This window comes from Panthera uncia, chromosome E1, assembly GCF_023721935.1.
Source record: "Panthera uncia isolate 11264 chromosome E1, Puncia_PCG_1.0, whole genome shotgun sequence".
Taxonomy (NCBI): domain Eukaryota; kingdom Metazoa; phylum Chordata; class Mammalia; order Carnivora; family Felidae; genus Panthera; species Panthera uncia.
Genome location: NC_064814.1, coordinates 48,745,531 through 48,763,867, shown reverse-complemented (window position 1 = coordinate 48,763,867; position 18,337 = coordinate 48,745,531). Strand labels below are relative to the sequence as shown.

The 18,337-nt window shown below is 41.6% G+C and overlaps 1 protein-coding gene across 4 annotated transcripts in view; it reads left to right on the top strand.

Moving 5' to 3' along the window:
- The window catches only part of ULK2 (unc-51 like autophagy activating kinase 2), an 85,025-nt gene that overhangs the window by 53,937 nt on the left and 12,751 nt on the right, over positions 1-18,337 (top strand). For 3 of the 4 annotated variants that reach the window (XM_049638066.1, XM_049638064.1, XM_049638067.1), the window contains 6 exons: positions 2,297-2,434; positions 5,682-5,827; positions 7,739-7,819; positions 9,668-9,954; positions 11,324-11,511; positions 11,917-12,020. In XM_049638066.1, coding sequence (XP_049494023.1) covers positions 2,297-2,434; positions 5,682-5,827; positions 7,739-7,819; positions 9,668-9,954; positions 11,324-11,511; positions 11,917-12,020 — 944 coding nt within the window. The remainder of the gene's footprint in view (positions 1-2,296; positions 2,435-5,681; positions 5,828-7,738; positions 7,820-9,667; positions 9,955-11,323; positions 11,512-11,916; positions 12,021-18,337) is intronic. The other variant, XM_049638065.1, reaches the window with a different exon arrangement.

Sequence of the window (18,337 nt, the reverse complement as noted above, 5' to 3'; positions counted from 1 at the left end):
AAGTAGTTTGAAATATTTAACCTAAATCTTTCCGGGAAAATTTCTGACCCCTAGATAAAAATGACTCATTTCCGTAAAATAGAAGTGTATTGTATTTTGGGCAGCCTGCTTAGTCTTTCTAGTATTCCATGCAGGTCAAACGTGACTTTGCATATAGAGAGTCCTCTGAACTGCTTTACTTAGTGGGGGTGGGGAGGCTGTGCTGGAGACTCAGGGCATGCATAGACCTTCCCTCTCCTCATCCTGGGCTTAGGGAGTCAAGTAATGGTTAAATATTGATATTAATATAAAGCTAGACAGAAATTTGGCTTCAGTGGTCTTAGCTAGCCGGTGCTCTGGGGATTTCTCCTGGGAAGACTTTGTAGACTGAGCAGGTCTGCTTGAAGGTTCTGTCCAGAGACTGTCGGAGACCACATTTCCAGAACACCTGTCATGGCTGCTTATCTCCTCATATGCTGGGAGAGGATTGCTTAGGATTCCCTGAGAGAGGTGCTTTGAATTATGTATGAAGTTGCTCAATTTATATCATAGGGCACTCTTACTCAGCTTCTAATTTCCCTTTGGTGAAAAGATATTAGAACTTGACGATGTATATGTTAAAAGAAATTCCCAGATGTACTTGCTTCACTAAGTCTTTACTAACTCATTGAATTGAGACAGTAGGAAGACGACATTTGTTCATTCACATTCTGATCTGATGGCCGTGCTGGCTGTTGTCTTACTGAGGAACTTAGGCTCTCAGGCTTGTGCGAGCTCTGGGTTGCAGGCACCACAGTTGGTTAATGAAGTCTTGTAAACCTGTTTAGTTTCCGCTAGTAGAAGTTTTTGGTTTTGTTTTGTTTCATTTTCAGGTTGTAGGTAAACTTCACAGTCAGATATATAGATATTAAAAACACACATTATTGTATTTAAAAGATACTGCTTGACACTAATGTATGTGTCAACTGTACTTCAAGATGGATGGATGGATGGATGGATGGATAAATGAATACACGACAATGAGAATTACCTAAATGGAAAAATAGAGTGAGCTTGTAGACAAAAAGCTAGAAACAACAGTCCTGACTGTAGCGTGGTTCACACTAAAGGTTTAGTTTTCTTGCAAGATGAGAAGTCAAAATAAATAGCTGTTGTCTTCGTTTCTTTGGCTCCAGGAAGTTGTCTCCAATTCTTTTGGCCTGTTGTTCATAGTTCAAAGGTAGTTGCTGAAGCTCCGGCAAGCATACCCACAGTCCAGGCAGGAGGAAGGAGGAAGGAGGAAGAGTGGATCGAAGACTTCCACTTACATCTCATTGACCAGGAAAGATATATGACTACTCATGGCTGCAAAGGAGTCTGGGATGTGTCGTAATCTCACTGAGCAAATTGCCATCTTCCATAAAATTTGAGTTCTGCTAGTCAGAAAGAGTGGGTGAATGGATATTGGAGAAAGCAACTAACATCTCTATTAGAGATGAGATTTTATTTAAATATGAAATGCTCTAATATTTCAAAAGCTCTAAAGTGACACTTTAGATGAATATCATATTGTTTGTTAGATAAGTATACAGTCTCTTGATATCTGTAATATTGTAATTTGAGAAAAAGTATTAGATTCATGTGGCTTTTTTGGACTTATAGGAGGACAGAAAAATGAAATAAATCACCTTTTAAGGCCCAGCATTGTCCCTGATATGTCAAGACAGGTTGCAAATTGAATTGAAAGTCATCCAAGGACATCCTGTTTCTGAATTTATGAAAATCAAGGGGAGAGGCTGTTACAGAAACCCAGTACTAACACCTCACCATGTGGGCCTCAGATCGATAATGTACTTTGAGAGTTGTACAGTGTTATTTGCAATCTTTTTAAAAGTCAGAAGTTCTTTGGGAATGCTTACTGCATTCATAACTTTTGTAAACATTCCTGTCATCTTTGCTCATGAACTTCCTGTTCTTTCACCCAGCATATTTTCCTAGAAATATTTTTTTTCTCTCACGTAATAAAGAGTAGCAGAATGTGAGCAGATGAAACTTGAGTTTTGCCAACCTACGGACATTTCCTATTGTCGTAGAGGAATGTTTTTCCAGTTTTTGTTAGAATTCTTCGTCCTCAATAAGCATCTGAATGTCTGGAGAGTCTTTTAAATGACTAATGTGATTTTCTGTGCCTTATTTTTTGAGATGATCATTTTTTATTCACATAGAAGCGATCGTTTGGCCCCTTCTAGAATCTTCTTTAAATATCACCAATGTGTCAAATGAAAGAAAAACAGGCTTACTTGGATCTCTTGCCTTTTTCAATAAATTACGGTTGCAGGCAGTGCCAGCCTACCGTGTCCCCTCACAGTGAGACAGCACCAATTCCGGTCCCTACTCAGATAAGGAATTATCAGCGCATAGAGCAGAATCTTACATCTACTGCCAGCTCTGGCACAAATCTGCACGGTTCTCCAAGGTAAGCTAGCGTTCTCTTTTCTTCCTTTTCTTTTAAAAAATGTGTTGTTATTATTCAAAGATCTGTTACTTTCCGGGGCGCCTGGCCGGCTCAACTGGTGGAGCACGCGACTCTTGATCCGGGGGTTGTCAGTTCAAGCCTCATGCTGGGTGTGAAGATTACTTAAAATTAAAATCTTTAAAAAAAAAAAAAATTGTATCCTTAGAAATAGGAAAGAGACTGCATCCATAAATTGGTACAAAATGTTTTTGAAAATAATCAAAATCAAAAAGACCTCTTGGATGTTATAAAATATAACTGAAATAGATAAAAATAGATGTTGGAAGACAAAGTTGAGGCCGTATCTGAAATAGGTGAATCAAATAAAGAAGGTGGAAACTATGAACAAAATATATTCTTCAGGGGTGCCTGGGTGGCTCAGTTGCTTAAATGTCTCTTTCTCTCTCTCTCTTTTTTTAATGTTTGTTTATTTTTGAGAGAGGGCAAGCGTGAGCCTGGCGGGGCAGAGAGAGAGAGACAGAGGATCTGAAGTGGGCTCTGTGCTGACAGTGGTGAGCCTGATGCAGGGCTCGGACTCAGGAGCCACCAGATCATGACCTGAGCCAAAGTCGGATGCTCAACCAGCTGAGCCACCCAGGCACCCCAGATGTCTGTCTCTTGATCTCAGTTCAGATCTTGATCTCAGGGTCATGAGTTCAAGCCCCACACTGGGCTCCAGACTGGGCTCCACACTGGGCATGGAGCTTACTTAAAAACAAAAAAAAAGAAAAAATCTTCAAGTGTTAATTAATGTAAGCATTCCAGAAAGAACAAGTAAAATGGTGAAGAAGAAAATTCCAGGAAATAATCAAGAGAAAGTTTTCCAGGATTGGAGAACACAAGATTTTAGGTTAAAAGGGCCCACCTAGTGTAGAGCTCAGTGAATGGAAGAAGATTCATAGGATGTAAACTGAGAAAACTTCTACAAAGAGCATTTTGGCAGTATCTGTGAAGATTATTAACGGATGTATCTTTTGAACCCAGCACTCTAACTTCTGGCAATTTATTCTATGGATATACAGTCCTTGCCTGTGTATGAAATTACATATACACACGTCGTTAATTGTTACAATAGCAAAGGATGAGAAGTAAGCCAAGTTCCCACCAGTAAGTGACTGCTATAAGGTCCACCTGTGACAACAGAGCACCTTCCATAAAAAGAGGAAGGAAGCTCTCTGTGCACTAAGGTAGAAACATTTCCAAGGTATTTTATAAAATGAAAAAAGCAAAGTGATAACAGGATTAGCAGTGGTTTTCAAAGTGTGGTTCATGTGTGGCTTCCTTCCAGAAGGTCCATGAGGTCAAACCTGTTTTCATAATGATACTGGGACATCGTTTGCTTTCTCTCACTGTGTGGACATGCACTGACAGTGCAAAAGCAATGACGTGCAAATTGCTGGTGCCTTAAAATGCATCACGGTGGTGGCACCCAACCACACTGTGAGTTTTTGTATATTTTACCAGCAGCACTGTGGTACCAAGGAATGTCTTTAATGAAGCCTCCAAAGTTATTATTTCTCTTTGGAAATCGCCATCTCGAGTGGCATGTGGGCATAAAGCACTGTTGCAGCAGATTGGAGGAGTTCTCTTAAGGAGAAGCTCTCGCGTGATTCAGTTGCAAGCTGAACCATAGCCCCTTTTTCACGGAGCGCCGTGTTTTCGTGAAAGAGCAACTGACAAACTCCAGCTGTGGGCGTCTGGCGGCTCGTGAGCCAAGTCTGCCACCACCTGGAAAATAAGTATCGTGAAATGTGAGCTCTTGAGCAAAAATTAGAGTTTTTGAAAACTCTTGATTCACTGCTGTGATCTTGACAGCTTCTGCTATGCCTTGACAGCCACTTCTGTTAAGGTTTGTGGTGATATTTTGGTATGAATGTGACTTTTTGATACCCTGTGATGTGGTCGACATTTGGAATATCAACCAACATTTTTCAAGTGACCGAATGTTTAAAAACCGTGCATAGATAAAATATCCAGTCCAGGGGCTCCTGGGTGGCTTAGTTGGTTGAGCGTCCAACTTCGGCTCAGGTCGTGATCTCGTGGTTCGTGAGTTCGAGCTCCATGTCGGGCTCAAAAAAACAAGGTCCAGTCCAAGTACAAGGGACTTTGCAAAAGATTAGAGTCTAATGTAATGGAGTACAAGATTTCATTGAAGTAGTTTCAGATTCTACATTGCAGCTAATCTTTTTTAAATGTCCATTTGCTGAGTTTTGGTATAGTATCAAAGATGAGCATCACAATTATTTGAAAAGGCTACCAAAATATTCCTCCTTTTTTTGAGGAGGAAGGCTGTATAAGGCTGTATTTTCTTCATGTACATCCCCCCATATGTACTGTGTTACATTAAAGATTGAATGCAAAAACAAGTATGAGAATCCAACTGTCTTCTATTGAGCCAGACATAAGAGATCTGAAAAAATGTAAAACAGTGCCATGCTTCTCATGAATGTATTTTATTTGGAAGATATAATTAATTTTCATAACCTTATGTTACATGTAATAAGTTTGTTACTTTTAATGAATTACTAATTACAAAATTTTTTCAGTTTTAACTTCTCATACAGTAAATATCAATAGATATAAGTTGCATGAACAAAAACTCTGGGATATTCAGTAATTTTTAGGAGTATAAAGGGAACCTCAAACCAAAAAAATTGAAAATAGTTAAATCAAGATGGAAGTAAGATTTTATTTTCAGTCTGTTTGCTTGTGTGTAAATTAAGGAATTCTGGAAGGATATGTTAGAAACTGGAAATAATGGTAACCTTTGGAGTAGGATTGAGGAAATGTTGAGGATCAGGCAGACAGGGTACAGGATGGGAGGGAGACTTCGCGCCATGTAATTTTATACATTTTACATTTGTTCCATGTGACCACACCATATATTTTAAAAAATTCTGGGTAGCTCGGTTGGTTAAGCGTCTGACACTTGGTTCCGGCTCAGGTCGTGATCTCACGAGTTTCATGAGTCCGAGCCCCACGTCGGGCTCTGTGCTGACGGCGTGGAACCTGCTTGAGACTCTCTCTCTGCCCCTCCCCCACTCGCTCTGTCTCCGTCTCTCTCAAAAAAATAAACTTTTAAAAAAGAAAATTCTATTCCATGGCAGATTGTCAGGAAGTTTTAGGGAAAAAAAAAAAAAAAAAAAACAAGACAGAAATAGAGTCCTAGAACCTGCCAGAGAGGGCACAATTTTGTTTTTCTTTTCAGATCTGCAGCGGTACGAAGGTCTAACACCAGCCCTATGGGCTTCCTCCGGCTGGGATCCTGCTCCCCGGCACCAGCAGACACAGTGCAGACAGTTGGACGGAGACTCTCCACTGGGTCTTCCAGACCTTATTCACCTTCCCCTTTGGGTAAGGAGAGCAAAGCTGTTGTTTTCAACTTTTTTTATTCGCTGTGACAAATCTGACGGGACGCTCTTTACGTCAGTCGTGACGGTGGCTCGCGACGACAGTGACTCTCAGCTGATGGGGAGCCATATCCTTCCCCCAGCTGCACCCTACACCTGGCCCCCGCCTGAGCATCTCTGTGTAAATTTGTTAGGACCGCTACTGGAAATGTAATAATAAATGAATCTCAAGGGTAAAAAGTCTCTCCATTGGGTTTGGGCTGTAAACACACAACATCGGAAACCCTAGAGGAAAGTACATGAAACGCCTGCCCACTTAGCCCTCCGATTTACGAGGATTAGAAGACAATAGTGAACCTTGCGTGCCGGCTCGTGTTCTCCAGAGGCCTCCCAGCTCTGGGAGGAAGATGGTAGCGGCTTCGTTACGGATCTCTCCACCTCTCGGGGAAACCGTACGCAGGGCAAGGGGAATGCTAGAACAAGCAGGGACGCAGCAGCAGCAACAAACCAAAAAACGAACCTTAAACCACGGTTTCGGGGGAATCGAGAGAGAAAGTGCTCCGACTTCAGGATATAAGCAAGAGGGGCCAAAGCCGCTGAGATGGCAGAGTGCGCGAGAGACCTCACCGGTGTGGTGGGGAGGGGAGGGGCAGGGGATGCCCAGAGGGCCCGGCAGCAGGTCTTAAGGCCTCATGGTGCAGATCCCAAACTTGCCCCCGCCCCCGCAAGGTGTACGAATGTATTTATATCTTTTTTACTTCTAAAAGAAGAGGGCCCCACCCTCAGGCAAAGCTGCTGGAGTGAGAGTCAGGGCACGTGAGGAAATTTCAGGAGGAGGCGGAGTGAGAAGGATGGAAGTGGTGCCCAGGAGCCCTGATTCCAAAAAACGCAAAACCATAATGATAATGTTTTTAAAAATTTATTTCTCCACCTCACCTGCAATGGTTTTGAAGCTGTTTCTTAGCTGAAAAATCTTCCCCGGACAAAATCCTGGCCCTCCTTCACCCCCTCGGCAGCGCTTGGGGGCACTTCAGGGTCTCCAGAGACGAGGTCCAAGCCTTATGCTTGCACTCTAGGCCCTTCCTCGGGACCTAAGTGTCGCCTGGCCACCTAGCTACCGGGTCAGTGCCTTTTTGTTTTTATAGACCCATGTCTCCTGTCTGCTTAAACTCCCTGGGCCTTCTCAGCGCTTCCTCCTTAGTTTGGGTTCTCGGAGGTGGATGCAGAGAAGGTAGCTGCAGGGACGTGCCAGAGTGACTCGGGAGATACCTGTGATGGAACGGGGGTCGGGGGCAGCAGGAATCTGGGGGAGCCCCTTCAGATCACCTTGCAGATCTGACTCCTGGGAGGGGGAGAGGAAGCTAGGAGGCGTGGGTGGGGGCGTCTTGACTAGGGTGAGCTCTCGGAACCTTTTAGCCAGGCCCAAGGGGCGTCCCCAGACACTGCATTGTCCAGGTTCCCTGACCTGCTGGAATGGCCTGAATTAGTGCCTCGCCCACAGGCGGTGGTTGTCTGGGAGCAGCCCTGGGGAACTGGCCTTGTCAGGAGCCTCAGGGATGGGGTGGGTGCAGAGGGACAGCAGCTGGGCTGTGAGTCAGCTGCGCCCCCTGTGGCTCCACCCGCCTCAAACACTGCAAGCTCTTGGTACTTCTCTGTCTTAAGTGACCTACCTGTTACAGGCTTTAATTTGTTTGCGTGGCTTCCTTCCCTGGTGATCTTGTTTCAAGGCACAGTGTATGGTAGCGTGCCCAGCACCCAGCACATGGGTCGCTCAGTAAGTGTCAGCAGAAATAAATCTCTGCCTAATCAAATTTTGTGAACTATGATGTACTGTGCAATTTGTGCATGTGTTACCTGTTTCCGTCCTTCGTTGGTTTTGAATCATTTCTCCTTTTCCCCATTTGCCCGTTCATAGTTGGTACCATTCCTGAGCAATTTAGTCAGTGCTGCTGTGGGCATCCTCAGGGTCACGAATCCAGGAGTAGAAACTCATCAGGTAGGAAATATATTTGGTGTACTAATAATTTTAATCCTGTTGTAAGTGGATTTGTGTTATGTTTCTCTAGTCTTATCAAAAGAATAGAACTGGCATGAAATATTTTATCTGTTATCCTACTGTTTAGAATCTTGGTCTAATATGTTTTAGCGTTATCATCCAATCCACAAAGTATTTCTCTTTGGGTAGATGATTCTTTTATGAAAGTAAGTCTTAGAAATTCAGTAACTGAGCTAAATTTTGGTCATTGTCACAAAGATCATGAAAGTCAATCTAGAAAATGAAATTTCATTGTTTTGATTACTACTATTCTTGATAAGAGCTACCTGAGATAAACAGGAAATAGAGATGTTTATTTGCTTTATTATATAATATGTATATGCCCGAAAAGATGTGTGTAAATCACACTTTTGTAAGTCAAGTTTTATTGTATGTGCATTTGAAGAGTTGGCCAATTAAAGGAATCCTGTGGTACTTAGAATCTCACTCTTTTCTTAGTTTTTCATATTTTGTGTTTCCCTAAAAATAAGTCTTAGGTAACTTTCTCCAAATCATAACATTTTGCTGTTAATTTTATTTACTTGTGTGTATATATGTGTACATACGTACACGTGGGTATGTATACGTGCATATACACACACACATACACACGGCAGTGCCCAGTTCTGAAAGATAAAATCCCAGATTTAGGAAGAGAGTAAGCTAGGAGTGGGCAGCAGCAGCAAAAGCTCTAATTTCTTTTTGGGAAGATGATGGTTATGGGTCACCAAGGAGATTTATAGATCCTTAGCATTATTGGTGGTAGTGTGGCTTGCAAGAAGCACCAAAGAATTTGTAACTGAAGCTCCAGGCTTACGTAGCAGACCTTAAATTGGCCACAACAAGGTTTGTGTGGGGAATTCTCTTGCTGCTGCCAACTGTTTACCATATCAAAACCCTATTTCGGGGCACCTGGCTGGCTCAGTGGCTTGAGCATCTGACTCTTGATTTCAGCTCAGGTCATGATCTCATGGTTCGTGGGATCAAGCCCCACATCAGGCCCTATTCTGACAGCCTGGAGCCTGCTTGACATTCTCTCTCTTCTCTCTCTCTGCCCCTCCCCTGCTCATGCTCATATGTGTGTGCTCGCTCTCTCAAAGAAAACCCCAAAAAGATCCTATTGATATGGTGTGCTCTTGATGAGGTGTGCCCTTAAGAGGCAAGAATCTGTGGACAAGTGTTTTCTTTGTAGAAAATATGGACTCTTTAGGTTATAAGTGAATTTCACTAATGAAACTGATAAAAAATGAATTATCCATAAAAAAATGAATTAGCTTGTTATTTTTAGACAAGTAAAATAAAATCCTAGAAAACTGTATTATCTAATTTTATATATAGATTTCCCCATATCTAAAGGGTTATTCTGGGTTGCTTTGAAAAGTTTCTTTTAGCTGCTACGTGAGAAAAGAGAATAATTACATTGGTATCCCCAAAGTATATATTCATATAAAGAGTAGGAATCATTTTGTTCAATATAGGTTTTTGTAGTTTTCATTAACTTTAACAATTTATGATATAGTTCTCTTTTGTGCTAATCAGACTATACATTCATCTGAGTTATTTGCTGGCTGCTGATAAAAACAGCTAACATACCCATCATCAACTTCTGCCTCCTGAGAATCCCAATGACTGTGGGCTTGTTACTGTTTTGTAAAAGATGCTTGAAAATAGTCTCTTGCCAAATAAACAGTTTTTTAAATAGCTCCTGAAAAATGTGACATTTGTTAGAATTCTCACTTTAAGAATTGTCTTCTTAACCGTTAAGTTTTGCCCCACGCTTTGGGTGAACATTGGCTGCGTTCTTGGCAGGTTCTCCAGTGCCACAGGCCCAGTCACCACAGTCTCTCCTGTTGGGTGCTAGATTGCAGAGCGCCCCTACCCTCACTGACATCTACCAGAACAAGCAGAAACTCAGAAAGCAGCACTCGGACCCTGTGTGCCCATCCCACGCTGGGGTTGGGTACAGCTACTCACCTCAGCCCAGTCGGCCTGGTGGCCTTGGAACCTCTCCCACCAAGCACATGGGGTCCTCTCCTCGGAGTTCAGACTGGCTCTTTAAAACTCCTTTACCAACAATCATTGGCTCTCCTACTAAGGTATGTTTGTTAAACTCTTTTGTCAGTGTTAGGACTTTGTTAAATTAGCGTTTGTTAAATGGAGCATCGAGTGCCGGATGTTGAGCCAAGGTTCAACAGTAGACCACAAGAGAAATTGAAATAGAGAATTCCATTCCTCTGTCTTGGCAGACGTACCTGGCATGCCTCGAGAGGCCACACGGGGACGTCAAGGCAGGTGCAGACGGAGAGAGACAGGACCTGGGGCACATGCCTTTATTAGGGTTCATGGATCGAGTTCTTTGGGGTTCCTGGGCTAAATTGGTCAATTCAAACCAAAAGAATGAGATTCTGGTAAGCTCCACAGGAGTCTTATCTATGGGACATGTAAGGGGAAAGCCTGGGGGAGACTTTTGACGACCAGGGCTGTCGGAGGAGTCCTATCCAGAACTTACATTTCCTTGTGACTGTGCAAACCGCTGTCTAGGCCACAAGCTTACATGAGGGGCTCAAGGTCATTTAAGGTCCTGCAGGCCATATGGCCACACAAATTGAATGCAGAGGCAGCAATACTGTGGAGTAGCCCAGTTGAACTCTTGACAGTAGGTCATGAGCTAGTGTATAGTATAGTTAAGTACAGTAGTCCTTACCCGCAGGGGATATGTTCCAAGACCCTCAGTGGACAGCTGAAACCACAGATAGTACTAAACCCTATATATACTGTTTTTTTCTTATGTACACATACTTACGATAAAGTTAAATTTATAAATTAGGCACAATAAGAGATTAATAATAGCTAATAACAAAAGAGAACAGTTACATATGCTGCAATAAGAGTTATATGAATGTGATCTCTCTCTCTCTCTCTCTCTCTCTCTCTCTCTCTCTCTCTCAGAATACCATACTGTGGTCACTACAGTGAGATGTGATGATGTGAGATGATAAAATGCCTGTGTGTTGAGATGAAGTGAGGTCAGTGATATAGTGCTATGATGCAGTGTTAGGCTACTGCTGACCTTCTGATGATACCTCAGAAGGAGGATCATCTATTCCAGACCAAGGTTGACCGCGGAAAACGAAACCACAGATAGGGAGACTCCTGTACACCAGGGAAAAGCTTCGTGGTGAAAACAACTGCAATTTAATGAACACTTGCTGGGTGCCAGGCACAGTCTTAGTTTAGGCACAGTCTAAAGCCACTTTACTTCCCGAATGCTTTATACACATGATCCTACTTAATCCCAGAGAAAGGAAATTGAGGCTACAGGGTATGAACCAACTGTCCAGGAGTGGAAGAGCCAGTGTGTGAACCTGGGTCTGACTTGTGCTTCTGAGCGCCGCACCGCGCAGCCTGACAACTCTGAATGCTGCCCGCATGGTAGTAACTCGCTTCCACATGTTTCTTCCTCAGACCACAGCTCCTTTCAAAATACCTAAAACACAAGCGTCTTCCAACCTGCTAGCCTTGGTTACTCGTCATGGGCCTTCTGAAGGGCAGTCTAAAGATGGGAGTGACCCACGGGAATGCTCTCATTGTCTCTTAGTACAAGGAAGTGAGAGGCAGAAGTCTGAGCAGCAGAACAAGGCAGTGTTTGGCAGGTAAAAGACAGCATTTCCTTCCAGCCTTTGATATGAAAACTGTAATGGTACATATATTTCTGGTATAAAGACAACCAGACCAAATTGGGTTAGTAGCTGGTTTATGCCACACGGTTAATAATATGAACTGTGTACCCTTAGAATCTCTGAAAACCTACAGGTGCTTCCTGCAACTGCGAATACAGAGCTCTCACTGAATTTCCTGAATGTTCTATCTCTGCTTTTTGTTTATTTCAGTTATTGAAGTTCATCTCTGCCTTGAATTGTTTGGTATCTCTTTTTTGTCTCCTTCTTCTCTGACTTCCCATTAACCCTTTTGTGGCTTGGCTTAAATCCCCCTTATTATTTAAATGTCTGGATTTTTAAAGGATACTTTTCCGTTATTAACACCATTCTTCTTTTTAGGTCTGTCAGTACTGGGAAATTATCAGATCAACAAGTAAAGATACCTTTAGGTGGACATCAGGGCAGCACGGACAGCTTAAATACAGAACGACCAATGGATATAGGTAAGACAAATGTGATTTCTTTTTAGGCAGGTAATTTGTGAGTGCATGCGTTGGTTCCCTGTAATTGCTGCCACAGATTACCACAAGCGTGTAGCTTAAAACAACATAAATGTGTTATCGTACATTTCTGGAGGTCAGAGGTCTGCAGTGGGTCTTACTGGGCTAAAATCAGTGTGTTGACAAGGCTGCATTTCTTCCGGAGGCTCTAGGGGAGAATGCATGTCCTTGCCTTTTCCAGCATCTAGAGACTGCCCTCAGTCCTTGCTTGGATCCCTTCCCATTGGGGACCAGTCTAGACTCTGACCTTCTGCCTCCCTATTCTACCTTTAATGGATGCTTGTGATTACAATGGACCCACTGGATAATCCAGGATAATCCCTTTATTCTAAGGCCAGCCGATTAGCAATTTCGGTTCTGTCTGCAACTTTAATTACCCTTTGCCATTTAACGTAGCCTACTTATGGTTTCCAGGCATTAGGACTTGGCCATCTTTGGCTGTGTAGGAGGCCAAGAGAAAGTAATGATTTCACCTGTCTGCTTCTGTTGACTCTTCATGAACCTACTGACCCAGATTTCTTCACCCACTCCTGTCATTTCATCTTCTTTCTCAGCACAACAAGATAGGGGCTCGTTAGGTATCTTGATGATCAACAGCTAGGAGTTAGAAGGAATTCTGGCCCAAGATTGGGTTATGTTGGTAGGATAATACTGGCCAAAGTGAGCTTAAATACACATATGCTCTTGAGCATTTCTTCTACTGTGAGTAGATCCTATAAAAAACGTAGGTCACTGAGATCCCCTGGCCTTTTCATAGTTGTTTCAGGGACTGTTGTGTCCACAGACTCACCTCTAGATTACTTGGACTGCTTGTCAAAAAAATAAAAACAAAGGGCAGGTTGCAGACCATAACCCAGACTTTTTAATTACATTTTCTGGGAATGGATTCTAGGATTCTGTATTTTTAATGAGCTCCCCACGTGATTATTATATACACTTAAATTTGAGAATCACTGTTGTAATCTCTTTGTTCTGGTTTTCTCTAGAATTTTTTTATTGACTCTCCCATTAGGAGAAGGAAATATTTCCAAAGAAGGAAATATCTGGATCATCAGATATCTGATTGAACATGGTTTCTAATCCAAAGAGAATGCTCCACTCTTTTCTTGCTTGCATGGTTTCTGAAGAGAAGTCCGATGTAATTCTTACCTTGTTCCTCTATAGGTGAGGTGTTTTTTCTTTGGCTTCTTTCAAGATTTTTTGCTTTGTCTTGATTCTCTGTAGTTTGAATATGATAGGTCTAGGTGTCATTTTTTTGGTACTCATCTTGGTGTTCTCTGAGCTCCCTGGGATCTGTGGTTTGGTCTGTCATTACTGCTTCATATATTTCTTCTATTCCTTTCCCTTTTTCTTCCCCTCTGATATTCCCATCATGTGTATGTTATACTTTTGTGGTTGTCCTACAGTTCTTGAATATTCTGTTTTTGTTTTTGTGTTCATTCTTCTTTGTATTTGCTTTCCAATTTTGGAAGTTCATATTGACGTATCTTTAAGCTAACCGATTCTCTCCTCAGCCATGTCCATCTACTGATGAGCTCATCAAATGCATTATTCATTTCTGTTTTGATGATTTTGATGTATAATGTGTCCTTTTGATTCTTTTGTAGAGTTTCCATAAACTCTCTGCTTATATTATCCATCTATTCTTACATGTTGTTTGCTTTTTCCATTAGAGTCCTTAGCATATTAATCACAGTTATTTTAAACTTCTAATCTGATCATTCCAATCTGCTATTTGTGAGTCTGGTTCTGATGGTTACCCTGTCTCATCAAACTAGTTTTAGCTTTTAGCTTCTCTTTTAATTTTTGTGTGTGTGAAAGCCTGACATGATATATTGGATGAAAGGAATTGAGTTAAATAGTATGAGGTTTTTCATTTTTCTGGCTAGGAGTTAGGCTATGCTTAGTGTTTCCTGTACCTGTAGGTGTCAGGCTAAACTTTTCTCTGCTGTTTTTGAGTTTCCCTAGATACCCTTCCTTAAATAACATCCGACCCTTGGCTAACTATATATTTTCTCCTAAGAGTTTTATATCTTAGCTCTTACATTTAGATCTGTGATCTGCTTTGACCTATTTCTTGTCAAATAGGTCTTGTCAAATAGGATGATGTGATGTAGGAGTCCAACTTCATTCTTTTGTGTGTGGATATTCAGTGGTTCCTGCACTATTTATTGAAAACATTATTCTCTCTTCCATTGAATTGTTTTGCCAGCCTTGTAAAAAAATCTATTGACTATAAATGCATTTATTTCTGGACTCTTTATTATATCAATCTATATGTCTGTTATTATGCTGGTACCATACTGCCTTGATTACTATAGCTTTATAGTAACCAAGGAAATGTGAGTCCTCCCCCTTTGTTCTTTTCCAAGATTGTTTTGGTTATCCTGGGTCCTTGAGTTTCCAATATGAATATTAGCATCACCTGCTAGGATGAAATTTTTCCCTTGATTCACATGCTTTAACATATGAAAATCAATTAAGGTAATACATAACACTCAGTATGCTAGGAATAGAAGTGAGTTTACTCACCTGATAAACCCACAACTAACATCATACTTAATGGTGAAAGACTGAATGCTTTTCCCCCAAGATCAAGAACAAGACAAAGATATTTGCTGTCATCACTTCCATTTACATCGCATCAGTGGCTTTTGCCAGGGCAACTTGGCAAAAATGACTACAACAATACAACAAACAAACAAAACACCCAGCTTGGAAAGGAAGAAATAAAATCACCTCTATTCACAGATGGCGTGATCCTGTATATAGAAAATCCCAAGTAATCCACTAAAAAACTATTTGAACTAATAAATAAATTCGGTAGCATGACAGGGTATAAGACCAATATCCAAAAATCCACTGTATTTCTTAGACACTGGCAAGAAACAATCTGAAAATTACATTAAAAAAACAATTCTATGTAAGATACCATCAGAAATAAAACACTTAGGGGGCTCCTGGGTGGCTCAGTTGGTTGAGAGTCCGACTTCAGCTCAGGTCACAATCTCACAGTTGGTGGGTTCGAGCCCCGCATCAGGCTCTGTGCTGACTGCTTGCTCAGAGCCTGGAGCCTGCTTCGGATTCTGTGTCTCCTCCTCTCTCTGCCCCTCCCCCGCTCACGCTTTGTCTCACTCTGTTTCTCAAAAATAAATAAATGCAAAAAAAATTTTTTTTTAAATACTTAGAAATAAATTGAATAAAAGGATAAAACTTTTATTCTGAAAGTTACAAAGCACTGATAAAATAAATTAAAGAAGACCTAAATATGGAAAGAAACCCATGTTTACAGATCAGAAGACTTACTCCCCAATTGATCTATAGATTGAATGAAACCCCTGTATGTGACAGGTCATTTTTCTCTTGCTGCTCCCAAAGTTGTCTCCTCGTCTTCAGTTTTTGCTGTTTTACTCTGATGTATCTGGGTGTGGATTTCTTTGACTTTATCTTACTTTGAGTCTGTTGAGCTTCTTGGATATACAGATTCATGTTTTTCTTCAAACCTGAGAAATTTTCAGCCACTATTTACTTGGATTTTTTTTTTTTTTTTTTTTTTTTTTTTTTTTTTTGGTCTCTCCTCTCCTCCTGGTGCTTCCATCATGCATATAATACACATTATGCATAGGTACCCATAATGGTGTCTCATAGCTCTTTGCGATTCTTTTCTCTTTTCTCCTGATGCTTCAGATTGCACAGTCTCTGTAGGTTTATCTTCAAGCTCATGGATTTTTTTCTTCTGCCAATTCAGATCTGTTGAACCCCTGTAGTGAATTTTTAATTTCACTTATTCTTTTTAACTCCTGAATTTGCATTTGGGGTTTTTCTTAATAATTTCTCTTTGTATTGATATTATTTATTTGAGGAGACATTAATGTCATACTTTAAATTTTTTTTCTTGGGGCGTGTGTGGCTCAGTTGGTTAAGCGTCCGACTCTTGATTTTGGCTCAGGTCATGATCTCACAGTCATGAGATCAAGCCCTGCGTTGGGCCCTGTGCTGGGTATGGAGCCTGCTTAAGATTCTCAATCTCTGTCATCCTCTGCCCCTCCCCAGTTTGCACATGCTCTCTCTCAAAAACATTTTTTTTCTTGAGTATAGTTGACATACAATGTTACATTAGTTTTGGATATACAACATAGCAATTCAACATCTCTATACATTACGCTCTGGTCACCATAAGTGTAACTACCATCGGTCACCATAAATGCTATTACAATATCATTGATTCTCTTCCTTATGCTGTACCTTTTATTCCCATGACTTACTCATTCCGTAACTGGAAGCCTGTATCTCCCACTCCCCTTCACCCATTTTGCCTTTCCCCTACCCTTCCCCTCTGGCAACCATCAGTTTGTTCTTTGTATTTGTAGGTCTGATTCTTCCTTTTTGTTTATTCGTTTTGTTTTTCGGGTTCCACATATGAATAAGATCATTTGGTGTTGTCTTTCTCTGTCTGACTTGTTTCATTTAGGCAAAATACCCTCCAGGTACATCCATGTTGTCACAGATGGCAAGATGCCAATCCTTTTTTATGGATGCATAGCATTCCACTGTATAGATAACACACACACACACACACCATTTTCTTTATCTAGCCATCTGTTGATGGACACTTATGTTGCTTCCATATCTTTGCTATTATAAATAATGCTACAGTAAACATAGGGGTGCATATATCTTTTTGGTTTAAAAAAATTTTTTTTAATATTTATTTATCTTTGAGAGAGAGTGAGCATAGACAGGGGAGGGGCAGAGAGAGAGGGAGACAGGGAATCTGAAGCAGTTTCCGCACTGTCAGCACAAAGCCCCACGTGGGGCTCCATCCCACGAACTGTGAGGTCATGACCTGAGCCAAAGTTGGACACTCAACTAAGCCACCCAGGTGGCCCACATAAATCTTTTTGAATGAGTGTTTTCATTTTGCTTGGGAAAATACCTAGGAGTGGAATTATTGGACCATAGGGTAATTCTATTTTTAATTTTTTGAGGAATCTTCATACCGTTTTCCACAGTGGCTGCACCAGTTGACATTTCCACCAGCAGTGCGTGAGGGTGCCTTTTTCTCCACGTCCTCACCAACACTTGTTATTTCTTGCATTTTTTTTTTTTTTTATTTTAGCCATTCTGACAAGTGTAAAGTTTTCCTTTACTTTTTAAAGTATGGTTTCCTTTAGTTATTTGAAGATGTTTAAAAGTGCTCCTTGGAAGTCGGCTAATTTTGACATTTGAGCCCTCTCAAGGGCAGTTTCTGTTTATTTTTCTTCATGTGTGTGGTCACTCTTTTTTTTTTTTAATTGTTTCTTAACGTTTATTTATTTTTGAGAGACAGAAAGAGTACGAGTGGGGGAGGGACAGAGAGAAAGAGGGAGAGGGAGACAGAACCCGAAGCAGGCTCCAGGCTCCGAGCTGTCAGCATAGAGTCCAACGTGGGGCTCAAACCCACAAACCGCAAGGTCATGACCTGAGCCAAAGTCGGACGCCCAACCGACTGAGCTTCCCAGGCGCCCTATGTGTGGTCACTCTTTACTGTTTATTTGCACATATCACATTTTTATTGTTGAAAACCAGACATTTTATATAATAGTTCTGTAGCAGTTCTGAATTCTGACTCCTCCAGTCCCTTACCCTTTGGCTTGTTGTTTTGGGCTTAATGTGTTTAGTCTTGTCTGGACTCTTCCCGTGAAATCTGTAGGCCTGGTAGTGTGAACCCTCTGGCGTCGGTCTTCGGAGAGCAAGCTTTGGCCATGTGTACACTTGCCCTGGGATGACGGTGGCTTTGACGGGGCTCTCTTCCACGCTTTCTTTGGTCTCTCAGGCTCTCCCTCTGTCGGTACCACAGCCAACTGGTGGGCCCTGCGGCTTGCCCTCCGAGGGCTCTATTTTTGACAAATTGTGGTGGATGTGAATTGTTCCGGTCTTGTCTGATTAAATCCTGGCCCTTTTGCAGAAGGAGTCTTTGAAGCCAGTCTTCTTTCAGCCTCGTTCTGACCACAGGAGGGCTCTTCTTAGCTGTCTCCCTCCCTGGTTCTCTCTATTAACCTTCTAGATGGTCTGTTTGGCAGCTTGTTGCTCTCATGGAGCCAGCAGCCTCCTCATTTATCACCAAAATCTTCATTGTTTTTGACAGTGCACTCAGAGAACTTTCTCGTGATCTGTTTCAAATAAAGTCCATTTCCTTGGGGAGGATTTCAGAATTCTTCGTTCCGTGTCTCCACCACCGTGGAAAATCCTGGGCACCCTTCTCTAGAGCTGGGTATGAG